We start from the raw sequence: 11,413 nt of genomic DNA, 5'->3' as shown, positions 1-11,413 counted from the left end.
CCCTGATTAAGTTCACCAAATTTCCTTGATTTACGTTACCAATGATAATGGTTTCCTTTCTTTGCCCTACCTGAAAAGCATTGCGTATTAAATAAAATGCAGTGTTTAGAACGGTTTAGGCTGTTAATTAAAAAAAATATTTTGAAAAGATGCTCCTTAAAAAAAAGTATATTAAATTATCGAGAGAGAAATATCTATATTGTAGGAAATCTAAAACAAATGCTTTACTTCCAGGAACCAGTTAACATAAGTATTCTAAGGAATTATTAAAACCATTCTTAAAGACACATCTAAAAATGGAAATAATCTTAAACTGAATTTTCAAGCAGTATAATTTTTGCTGCAAAAATAACAAGGGATAGTTTAAGTATAGAAGTAACATAGTTTCACTTACGTAAACAATACTGCTGTGTGCAGGTAAACGGCAGTATCAGCAGATATTAGTTTTCGAGATATTTGAAGAAATGTGTGGTGGATTCAGTACCAACAATAGGAAAATGTTGGAATTAGACGTTTTTTTTTTGTGTCTCTTTTCAGTGGAAACCAAATGAGCGAGTATGTACAATAAAGATAACGTACAACAGATTGCAAAAAAATGAAAAATGTGCAGTTACTGCCCTTTATTTGCACATGGAAGAATAGACATATTTATGTAAGACAAATTGAAATTTTTCAACAACCAGTCATATTGAGCTATTCCCTAATCAAGAACTTAGTTTTAATGACTGAATACAGCACTTTAACTATTACAAAATAAAAATATTTACTTATGCACACAATTCAATTTCAAATGATGCCATTAGTTGTCGAAAAAAAATCTTAGATTACTTTAGTAACAAACAACATTGAAATTCAAAAACAATTATTAATTTCAAAATGTATATGTATATGGTTTTGAAGTCTGAAAAAAAAAAAAAAAACCTTCATGTAATCTGAAGTGACAGAGAATAATACCATGGCAAAAAAACTAATTTGATTTTCAGTCAAAATTCAACTTCAGCAATTAAATTAAAAATGCCAAGTGATAAGATTTAAGATTTTTTCAGCATTAATTTAAAAAACAAAGATTTTTTCTTGAAATCATGATAACAGTATGCTAATTACTTCAAGACAATGAGTAAAGGCAATGGAACCAAGTCATAAATGACGGCTTACTCTTTGCCTGTAGGGTTGTTTATTTTACGTAGCTTGGAATGTGTGGAAGGAAAATTCAAGCAAGGTAAAATAAACAACTTTACAGACTCAGAAGAAGTTCATCCTAAGATTGAATACTTGGACCTTGGGGAAAAAAGATGCACAAATATGTGGCACTGTATAACCACACCTCATTCATTTTACTTTTTTAAAACAAGTAATTGGTGGAAAATTTGTAGGGAATCAAAGTACTTCATTTTGCAAGGAAAAAAAATTTTTTTTTTCTTCATTTGATCAATTTTCTCTGAGTGATCAAGTTCCCTGACTTTTTCCTGATTTCCCTGATCTGTCGTCACTCTGCTCTAATTTTTCAAAAAATGGAAATGAAATATCCTAAAAATGGTCTATGTTCTAGACCAGCATTTCTTAAATTATGTTCCGTGGAACCCCAGGGTTCTGTGGAGATCATTCAAGGGTTCCACAAAACTTCCTTTTTTTCTTTCCCTAACATTCAAATTAGTCATTTAAAAATCTATAAACAAAACATTTTTTTTTTAAAGAAGGGGAACAAATTCACACTACCCTCGGACACTGATCAGTGTTTCGATGCAGCAGTTAAACTAGGAGCTCATTTTTCGAATAAAATCTTGCAATTTTCATTACGAGTATATTAATTGACTGATATATCAGGACTCGCAAATTTATTTGAATTTGATAGGTACCAGTACGAAAATGCATTTTTGGAGGATTCTCTCCGTGCAAAGAAATATCAAAACGAGAGATAGGATAGGAAATACTTGGTCTTCTTAATTTTAACAATCCAGGGAAGACAACTAGCTCTGCAATGTGAGCCTGCTACTAGCCTGCACTTTTGTACTTTGCAGGACATTTTGGCAGGTGCATGCCTTGCATGGTTGGGTATTATCCAGCTGATAAATAAATAGCATTGGGAATCCCCTGAAGAAAGGGTAGTGTTCCCAGACATGGCACATCATCCTTATTTCAAATATCCGTCACATTGCCAACAATCTACAATAGTGGTGACCAGCTACAATAGGCAATGACACCCCAAACCATGATGCCATGCCATCGCGCAGAGGGTGGGACCTGTTATGATACTGCTACCAGAGTCACACACTCAGGAAAATGCAATGCATTTTGCATCACTTGCACAACAAGGTACATTGTGTCCACCCTGTAAATAGCATATTATTTGAAGCATGCATTCCACATGTTGCATTTTCAATGACACATAACTTTTTTTCCTTTTGAAGAAGCAAAGTTTTTGCGAGAATGACAGAACATATAATCAAAGTGGACTAATGTCACTTTCGAAACTTCAGACTGTTTTTGCAATAAAGAGGTAGTAGTGTTACAAAAATTACTTCTTAAATAAGAGAAATTTTACTGTTCCTATGAAAGTTTTTGGTTCATACATTTATATTCCTATACCAGGAATTCAACAATCCACTATTCAAGTAAGTGGGTACAAGTAGATATTACCCCACTAACCTACTTCTTTCAATTTTTATCATATCGACCTAATCTGTAGTCACTGAATAAGTATGAATTAAAACAATAAAAAAACCAATTATTTACCTAAATGTTTTCAATATGTCCTTTAATGAATCACGGATGTCTGTGTAATGAAAATTGGCTATTGGAAGTACATCGTAATATCTGAAATTAAAGAATAATGCAAATATACTTATATATAGAGAGAGGATATTGGTAATACAGTGAAACACTGTTTATACGTTTTCATCAATTATACGTGTTTTAAATGCAGAACCTAATACACATTAACCTATACCTATTATACGTTTTTTCATTTGTACGCTTTTTTCATAGTCCCTTTAAAAATGTATTAACAGTGCTTCACTGCATTGCATAAAGAGAGAGATTCAAATTAGGGTATTTTAATCAAAAATGTGTCATAAGAAACTAACATACAATAGTAGTCAACTCCAGAAGTACTTAGTCATTTTAAAAACAATTGAACTCGCTTAATACAACTTTGTTAATGGGTCATTCTCCAGAAAATGTAACTGTTGAATGCAAATATTTTTCAATTTCTAAATCTTTTGTTTTCTTTTTTTTTTCATTCTTACATGAAAGTGTTACCCACTAGAAGTAACCATAAACAATGGCCCAGCTAAGTTTCAATTATTTTACTTATAATTAAAAAAAATAAAAAAAGGCTTGTTCACAGAAAAAAATAAATGAATAAACTTTTAAAATTTAAAAATCAAGGCCAATTTAATATCAAAGTCATAATTTTGTTAATTGTGCAAACAATCAGCTATTTTAACGATTAGTGAGAATAAAATATGAAGCTCTCTTAAAGTACGGCTTAATTAGTAGTTTCAAATGTATGTTAAAAAATAGTATTTAGTAAATTTGAGGATAAACTGCCAATTTATAATTTTGGTAGATTGCCTATAATTGATGAACCCCTCTTTCTGTTGAAAGGTTGTGTAAAGCAGAAATTCAGACAGCTGAACATAAACAAATACGTTTAATACAAAACATGGGGACACACATACAGCAAGACACATAGAAAAGTAGTGAAGCCCTGATAAACAGACTGCGGCTCTTTAAATAGAATAGAGGGCAGATTTTCAGCATCCAATGATGTTTCTTAAATAGCAATAAGCTTTCTCCAAAGTGCGATGGTGGATTAAAGAAGAGATTTTGCGAACTCCGTGGAAAGCTGCAAATGTCTCTTCCAATGAGAAATAAGCACAGTTCTTTCTTTTAAACCAATGGAGAAAGCAATTACATTCAACACCCGCCCTTAATCGCTTATTACTAAACAACACAATGACATAAGTTCAGGCAATTTAAATTTAGGAAGAGCCTTAGTAAACATATCAGCAATTAGTTTATCAGTAGAAACATATTCAATATATATATTTTCAACATTTAAAATATTTCTAATAAACTTTAAATTAACATCAATATGTTTCAATCTACCAGAACTATTTTCATTAGTTATACATTTGATTGCAGACTGATTATCTTCATATATGACAATGTTATTTACAGTAAGAAATTCACATGCAATATTTTTATAATACACTAGATCTATTAAAGACTTACCAACTGCGAGTACCTCAGCTTCAGTAGAAGAAACAGCTATTGAACTTTGTTTCTTCACGCTCCATAAAATTGGACACTTTTTATAAAAAATAACGTAACCTGAAACTGAGATTGCGATCACGCGGATCTGATGCCCAATCTGAATCAACATTAGAGTAGTCACAACACTTACTATACACAATTTTATAATCTGATGTACCTTTTAAATATCGCAGAATTCTTTTAAGTCCGTTCCAAGCCGATTCTGTTGGATTCTCCTGCAATTGACTGAGACAGTTCACAGCGAACAGTATATCGGGTCGTGTTGTCATCGCAAGATACAATAAAGATCCAACTAGTTCACGGTAAGGTCCTTTGAAGATAGTTCCTTCCTCAAAGTCAGCTGGAGTTGACTTTGCTTCTAAAGGTGTTGCACTCGGCCTGCACTCACTCATGTTAAATCTCTTCAATAGTTTAAGAATATACTCCTTTTGATCTAGCGATAAGAATATCATCAACATATAAACAAATTATTATTTTTCTTCCATTCACAATTCTGATGAAAATACATGGTTCCGAGTTTAACTGCTTAAAATTAATTTTCAACATAAATTACGAAAATCTGAAGAACCATTGTCTAGGAGCTTGTTTTAATCCGTATAAACTTTTATTTAATTTGCATACTCTGCCAGATGAATCGTTGAATCCTTGCAGTTGTTCCATAAAAACAATTTCTTGCAACTCACCATTCAGAAAAGCTGTTTTCACATCCATCACATAAGCCTTTAAATCCTCTTGAAGAATCGAAACAAGAACTAATCGTAAACAAGGCATCCCAATGACTGGCGAATAAGTTTCTACGTATTCCTTCTGCTGGTCTCCTCTGGCGCAAGTCTGGCTTTGAGAGTTCCATCTCTTTTCTTCCTAAACACCCACTTACACTTTATGGGGGTCGCATTATCAGGGAGATCTACCAGTTCCCAAGTTTTGTTTATCTGGATGGAGCGCAATTCTTCCCCCATCGCGACTTTCCACTGGGCTTGTTCTTCCGGTAGTTTTGAGATGTCATGAAAGGTCGTCTCTTCTGACGTGTACATTGCTTCAAATCGTTCTGGCATTTTACTTTTTCTTTCTGATTGTCGGGGTGTATCTGCCGGAACTTCTTGCTTTACATTGGTTTCGTTTTCTCCTAACTCTTTATTTACATTTCTGTCGTGTTTTTCCTCGTATTTTTCTTCTCCTTTCGGGAGCCCGTCTGCTGAATTACTTCTATCTTGCACACATACTTTATTTTCATTGAAGCAAACATTACGTGACACAATAACTCTGTGCGTATCAGGATCCATTAATCGATATCCCATGCTAAAATATCCAATGAAGATCATTCGTTTAGATTTCGGATCTAATTTTTGTCTGCGAGTATCAGGAATTTTGGCATAAGCATCACAACCAAATAATTTTATTTGATTTAAATCCGGTTTCTGGGAATATTTTAGTTCAAAGGGTGACATTTCATTTATGCTTGAACTAGGGATTCTGTTATGAATATATGCTGCAACTTGAATAGCATATCCCCAACAATTCTTAGGCAAATTTGCATCATATAAAAGTGCACGGGCTTTATCAAAAAGTGATCTGTTCATCCGCTCTGAAATTCCGTTCAATTCGTGAGTATAAGGGGGGCAGGGATCTATCGTAACTCCAAGTTTATTTGCTATCACTTTAAGTTCACCTGAAACATATTCCTGGGCATTATCACAACGAATTTTTCGAACGCTTTCATTCAATTTGAGAAACTTTTTGATTTCCACGGGAACATCACTTTTCTTTTTAAGAAGACGAACTTCACAAAAACGAGAATAATCATCAACTAATGTTAACACATACCTTTCACCCGCTTGAGTTGGTGGGTTGACTGGACCGCATAGGTCAGAAAGGATTGTCATCACGGGAGCTTTTTCTCTTCTTCGGTTTCCTATTCCTATAGGGTTCGCGCAGGGGCGGCATTTCAGCATTTCATTCGGGGGATCGAGTTTTTTTAAATATGAATTACCTTTAATATGGAACAAAACACATGTTGGCTAACAGCAAGTAATCATGATATGGGGGGGGGGGGGTTAGGAGATTGGATAGTTAAGGAGCCTCCAGAAAAGGTATTTGTTGATTTGAGATATTTTTTTTAAAAATAGTATGTATTTTTAAAGAGCATCTATGAAACCACACTATGCATTGAGCAGCGGAAACGTGTTTCTAACAGAAGAAAGTGGTGAACACTACTCATTAAATAGACACACTTAAAATATGAGTGTAACAATCAATTTAAAGTACCAAGGTATTTTCTTATGAAAATCATACAGCCACACCACTGCACGGGCCTCTCATAACCATCGTTACACAGAGCACACAAGAACGAGCTATTTAGCCTATATGACGAAACAACGTCTTTAGTTAGAATTAACCATGATTCCTCATCAGTTTTTTCTGCTCTGAAAAGGGCGGTAAAAGCTTGATGAATTTCTAAAAATTTAAAAAACAGAAAACACTTGCTCCTGTCTGAAAATGCGTCGAGTTTCATCAACCATTACGGAGTACCAGCAAGATTGTTTTTCTTGAACATTGATTTGCGATTTACGTAAATTGAATTTGCTTATTTTTTATCATTCTTTCGAAAAATTTGGGGGTGCAACCGCCCCTTCTCGACCCCCCTATTTGCCGCCCCTGGGTTCGCGGACTGCTTCGCTAACACACAAGTTTCACAAAATTTGTCACTTGTTGGTAATCCTAGTTTGCTCAGAACATGGTTTCCGGAGTGTCCTAACCTGCGATGCCACAGTTCACCTCCATCTTTTTCTGCAACAAAGGAATTTGAAATGAAGGGAACAAAATCACTTGCATATTGACCTTTTGAATTCAGCTTGCACAAAACGAAGTTTGTACTTCCCTTTTCAATAACTGCTTCGTCATTTTTGAAGCTCACAGTGTATCCAGCTTTTTGTATTTGTTTCACTGAAATGAGGTTTCCATTGAGTTCTGGAACATAAAACACATCTTTCAGTAGGACCTCTTGCACACCGTCACCTAATACACCGCGAATAGTTCCTATTCCTTTTACTTCCAGTTTACTGGCTTTTGCAGCGCATGACACAGTTCCTGAGGATGGTTTTAACTCCTCAAACCATTCCCGATGTGCACACATATGAGCTGTAGATCCGCTATCTACTATAAATGATCGATGTTCTACTTCGCCAACAACGAAAGTCACTGCAACTGCTCCATCCTTTGATGAAGTATTCTTTCCCGTCTGGACTGTGCAATTCCTCTTAAAATGTCCTTTTCTTCCGCACTGGTAGCAAACTATGTTACTTCTACAAAATTTTGCAATGTGCCCTGTTTTACGACACTTGTTACACACTACCCGATGATTTGTAGAAAAGGCTGCACCATTTGATGACTCTGTTTTCCAAGATTTGGGCTCCGAGACTCGACGATCTCTCATCAGCGCTTCAGCATCCAGAAGACGACCGCAAACAAACTCTAAAGTTCTCCAAAGGCTGATTTTCTATTGCAGATTTCGATGCGTCACGCTCTGCTGGAAGAGACATCAAAAGATAGACAATGCTGTCCATGTCACTCACTTTCACGCCACACGATTTTAGTTGGGTAACGAGCCTGTTCACTTCATCAATATGCTCCTGCATGGATGAGTCCTTTTTCATTTTCAAAGTTGAAAGTCTCTTTCTAACCAATATCTGACTGACTGCTCCTTCTCGTACATAGATCGATTTCAATTTTGCAATTACTTCAGCACAAGTCTTTTCTTCCGAAAGCGAAACTAAAACTTTATCACTAAGAAATGATAACATCAAGGCATAGGCTTTCTTACTCGCTAAAAGTTCATTAGCTTTCGAAGAATCTGCTTCACGTTCCAAAAAAATCTCTAAATTCTTTGCTGAGAAAACCGCTTCCATTCTCCTGCACCACAGAGAGAAATTCCTTCCGTCAAAAGGCTCAACGGAATATTTTATCTCGTCCCCCATGTTACTCCGCTACTGCAGTGATTTAGTAGCTGGGTAAAACTTAGAACTAACCACGCTCTGCTGTTGAAAGGTTGTGTAAAGCAGAGATTCAGACAGCTGAACATAAACAAATACGTTTAATACGAAACATGGGGACACACATACAGCAAGACACATAGAAAAGTAGTGAAGCCCTGATAAACAGACTGCGGCTCTTTAAATAGAATAGAGGGCAGATTTTCAGCATCCAATGATGTTTCTTAAATAGCAATAAGCTTTCTCCAAAGTCCGATGGTGGATTAAAGAAGAGATTTTGCGAACTCCGTGGAAAGCTGCAAATGTCTCTTCCAATGAGAAATAAGCACAGTTCTTTCTTTTAAACCAATGGAGAAAGCGATTACATTCAACACTTTCATTTATTTTCACATCAGAAATAATGACATTGATATGGTCTGTCATGGAGGTGAGGAATTTTTCATTAATATAGGCCTAATAGATACCCATTTTCAGGGAATTTTTTTTTCTTTGTTGCTACAATCTGCACATGTTAAGCATATGAAAACATGTTCACTTCTTTTTTTTAACATTAATTTATATCCCTGAAATTCAAGTTCACGGAGGTGAGAAGTCAGAATAACCATACCAAGTTTTTAAAGCAAAATCTATCTTCTTGCTTTTCGACAAAAATCTCACAACTTCAACTATGGCTGAAAATAAACAAGGGGGCTCCCTTGCATCATGGAAAATACAATTTCATGCCATTGCTGCTACGTATTAATGAGGAATAGCATTTTGTGTTTAGGTAATGGAGGTGAGAATTTATTGTGTGACATGACTACTTGTGTTAGTAAAACACAATACTGAAAAATTAAATTTACTTAATCAATTAGTTTTTGAGACACTTGTGATAGGAATAATAAATAAATAAGCATACACTTTTAATTAAACAAGTTATTAAGCAACATAAACAGTCACACAAGGTGTGACATGCCACGAAGGTGAGAATTCACATGTTGTGAAGCAAAAATATACTAAAATAAAAATTAGTATTAAAAATTGTTGGGAAGTTTAAATAGATATATTTTTGATGAAATTAAAAATCATTGTTAAATGAATTGTTCTTTAAAGTTTTTACTGTGAAAAGCATGTAACAGAAAAGTTAACACGTTTTGAAGAATGACCCTAATACAAAATCACACTAAAAGAAAAAAAAATTTCATTGAGTTTGTTTTTTCATTTAATTACATGCAAAATGTCGTGCAACCATAATACATGCATTACAATGAAAGTTGGCCTAAGATAAACAAAAAATTTTGACATCTTTGCTGAAAAGTTTTACAATTTAATACCCCCCCCCCCTCCATTGTCGGCCATCATTCTTCTCAAAAAAATGTAAATTTTGATCAATTTAAAATTATCTAAAAGTATTACTAATACATGCAAAGCAAATTGTAAAACGTTATCATAATCAAATTAAATATCCAGTATAGCTAGCTTTAAAAACTTTAGAATCTCTCTGGGAATTTTAAATAGCCAAGATATAACACATTGTAATAAGATTACAACTATGTGTTTTAGTGATATTAAATAGTAGTTATCGATATCCATATCTATGTTTTTTTCTTAATTTCACTTACTCATGGTCATTACAAGTAAAGGCTAATATGAAGAAATTGCAAAAATTTTGGCATTACATTTTATCCAAATTCAGTAGCATATATTTCTTAAAGCACTTTCAATTTTCAATATCAGTTCAAGATTACTAAAAGCTGTCAAAACATAATGGGAGGAAAAAAATTATAGTGATTCACAGGGAACAAAAAACATATTTTTGGGCTGGATCTCTTATGCTATGCATTTAATTCTAGTGATTTAAAAGTATGTGTTTCATTGTTGCAAATGTAAATTAAGAAGAGAAAATATGTTAAATCACATACCTTCAGAGTCATCCAAACACTTTTCAGAGAAGCAAGTGGAAAATTTTTTTTGACCTCAAAGTAATTTTCATAATAAAGTTTCAAACTCATGACTTATTTGTACAGTAAAATCCCGTTACAACAAATACAAATATAACAAAATATCCATTTTAACGAAGTAAATATACAGTCCTATTTTAATTTCCATTACATTGCTGAAATTCCATTACAACAAAATTCTCGTTACAACGCACAAAATTTTCGGTCCCTTGAAGTTCTTTGTAATGGGATTTCACTGTATTTTTACTTCCTGTGAACATTTTGATAACGGTAATTTACAAATACCACTTTTAAAAAGGCCTCGTCTTCAGAGGTAGGTAACTTGAGTGCCTGGTTTAGCTTTAATTAATTTTTTTTCCCTTTTAAAAAAACTTCGGTTGCTCTGCACAAAGAGCATTATTTTTCGGCCAGCTTAGACAAGAATAAATACTGCAATCTCAGTTTTTCAAGGCATACTAAATTTTACCCATCATAAAACTACATATACATTTTTAAAACAAAAAAAGAAATAAAGAAAAGAAAATAAAGCAGTGAATTCAGTGTTATTATAATCTTCTTCTATAATTACTAATACTCACCACACACTAACATTCAACAACCACAACAGTCGTTCTTGAGGAATGGTAAATCCTCCCCTAGCTCATCCCGACTTTTGCTAGAATTAACTAAATAAGTCAATGTTCCTACCAACACTATACCACTCAAAACTTCATCAAGATCTCGTTAGTACCCCAAGATTAATTTCTTCAGAAATTAATGCCTTAACTACGACATAAGTATAATGACATTTTTATTTATTTTTTTGTATGTGAACCAAAACAAAAGATTTTGGTTTAAAGTATAAAACTTACATTGGTTTTAGTTTTTCAAGGACAACTTGTCTTCTTAGAGCATTTTGAGATAAGGATTCTACTAGAGGCACAACTGGATCATGTGATGTATCATCCAATTCCTAAAATAAATAAATATTTGTACAGAAAACTGAAAATTTGAGCATTTAAGGATGTACTATTTAAATACCTTAAAGCTCACACAGTGATAAACAAGCAAGTTTCAATACATGTAGCTAAATAATTAAAGTTAATGAATGCAAATGAAAAAAATAAAATAAAGAGCAATAAGAATGATATAAATAATTTTCATAGCATTAAGAAAAATCTTCAAAATTTAAATTCATATTTAAATGGCTGTTTAAGTGACTTCTAA

At 33.6% G+C, this 11,413-nt stretch overlaps 1 protein-coding gene across 1 annotated transcript in view; it reads right to left on the bottom strand.

The window, feature by feature from the left end:
* Nucleotides 1-2,733: 2,733 nt before the first annotated feature.
* LOC129234077 (putative RNA polymerase II subunit B1 CTD phosphatase RPAP2) overlaps nucleotides 2,734-11,413 on the bottom strand; it is a gene marked incomplete at its 3' end in the record, with an annotated part of 35,452 nt that continues 26,772 nt past the window's right edge. The window contains exons 8-9 of the mRNA XM_054867968.1: nucleotides 11,059-11,159; nucleotides 2,734-2,814 (exon numbers count right to left, since the gene is read on the bottom strand). Of these exons, the coding sequence (XP_054723943.1) occupies nucleotides 2,734-2,814; nucleotides 11,059-11,159 (182 nt within the window). The remainder of the gene's footprint in view (nucleotides 2,815-11,058; nucleotides 11,160-11,413) is intronic.

Source organism: Uloborus diversus, unplaced genomic scaffold (genome assembly GCF_026930045.1).
Source record: "Uloborus diversus isolate 005 unplaced genomic scaffold, Udiv.v.3.1 scaffold_977, whole genome shotgun sequence".
Taxonomy (NCBI): Eukaryota; Metazoa; Arthropoda; class Arachnida; order Araneae; family Uloboridae; genus Uloborus; species Uloborus diversus.
This window is presented reverse-complemented; position numbering and strand designations above follow the sequence as displayed.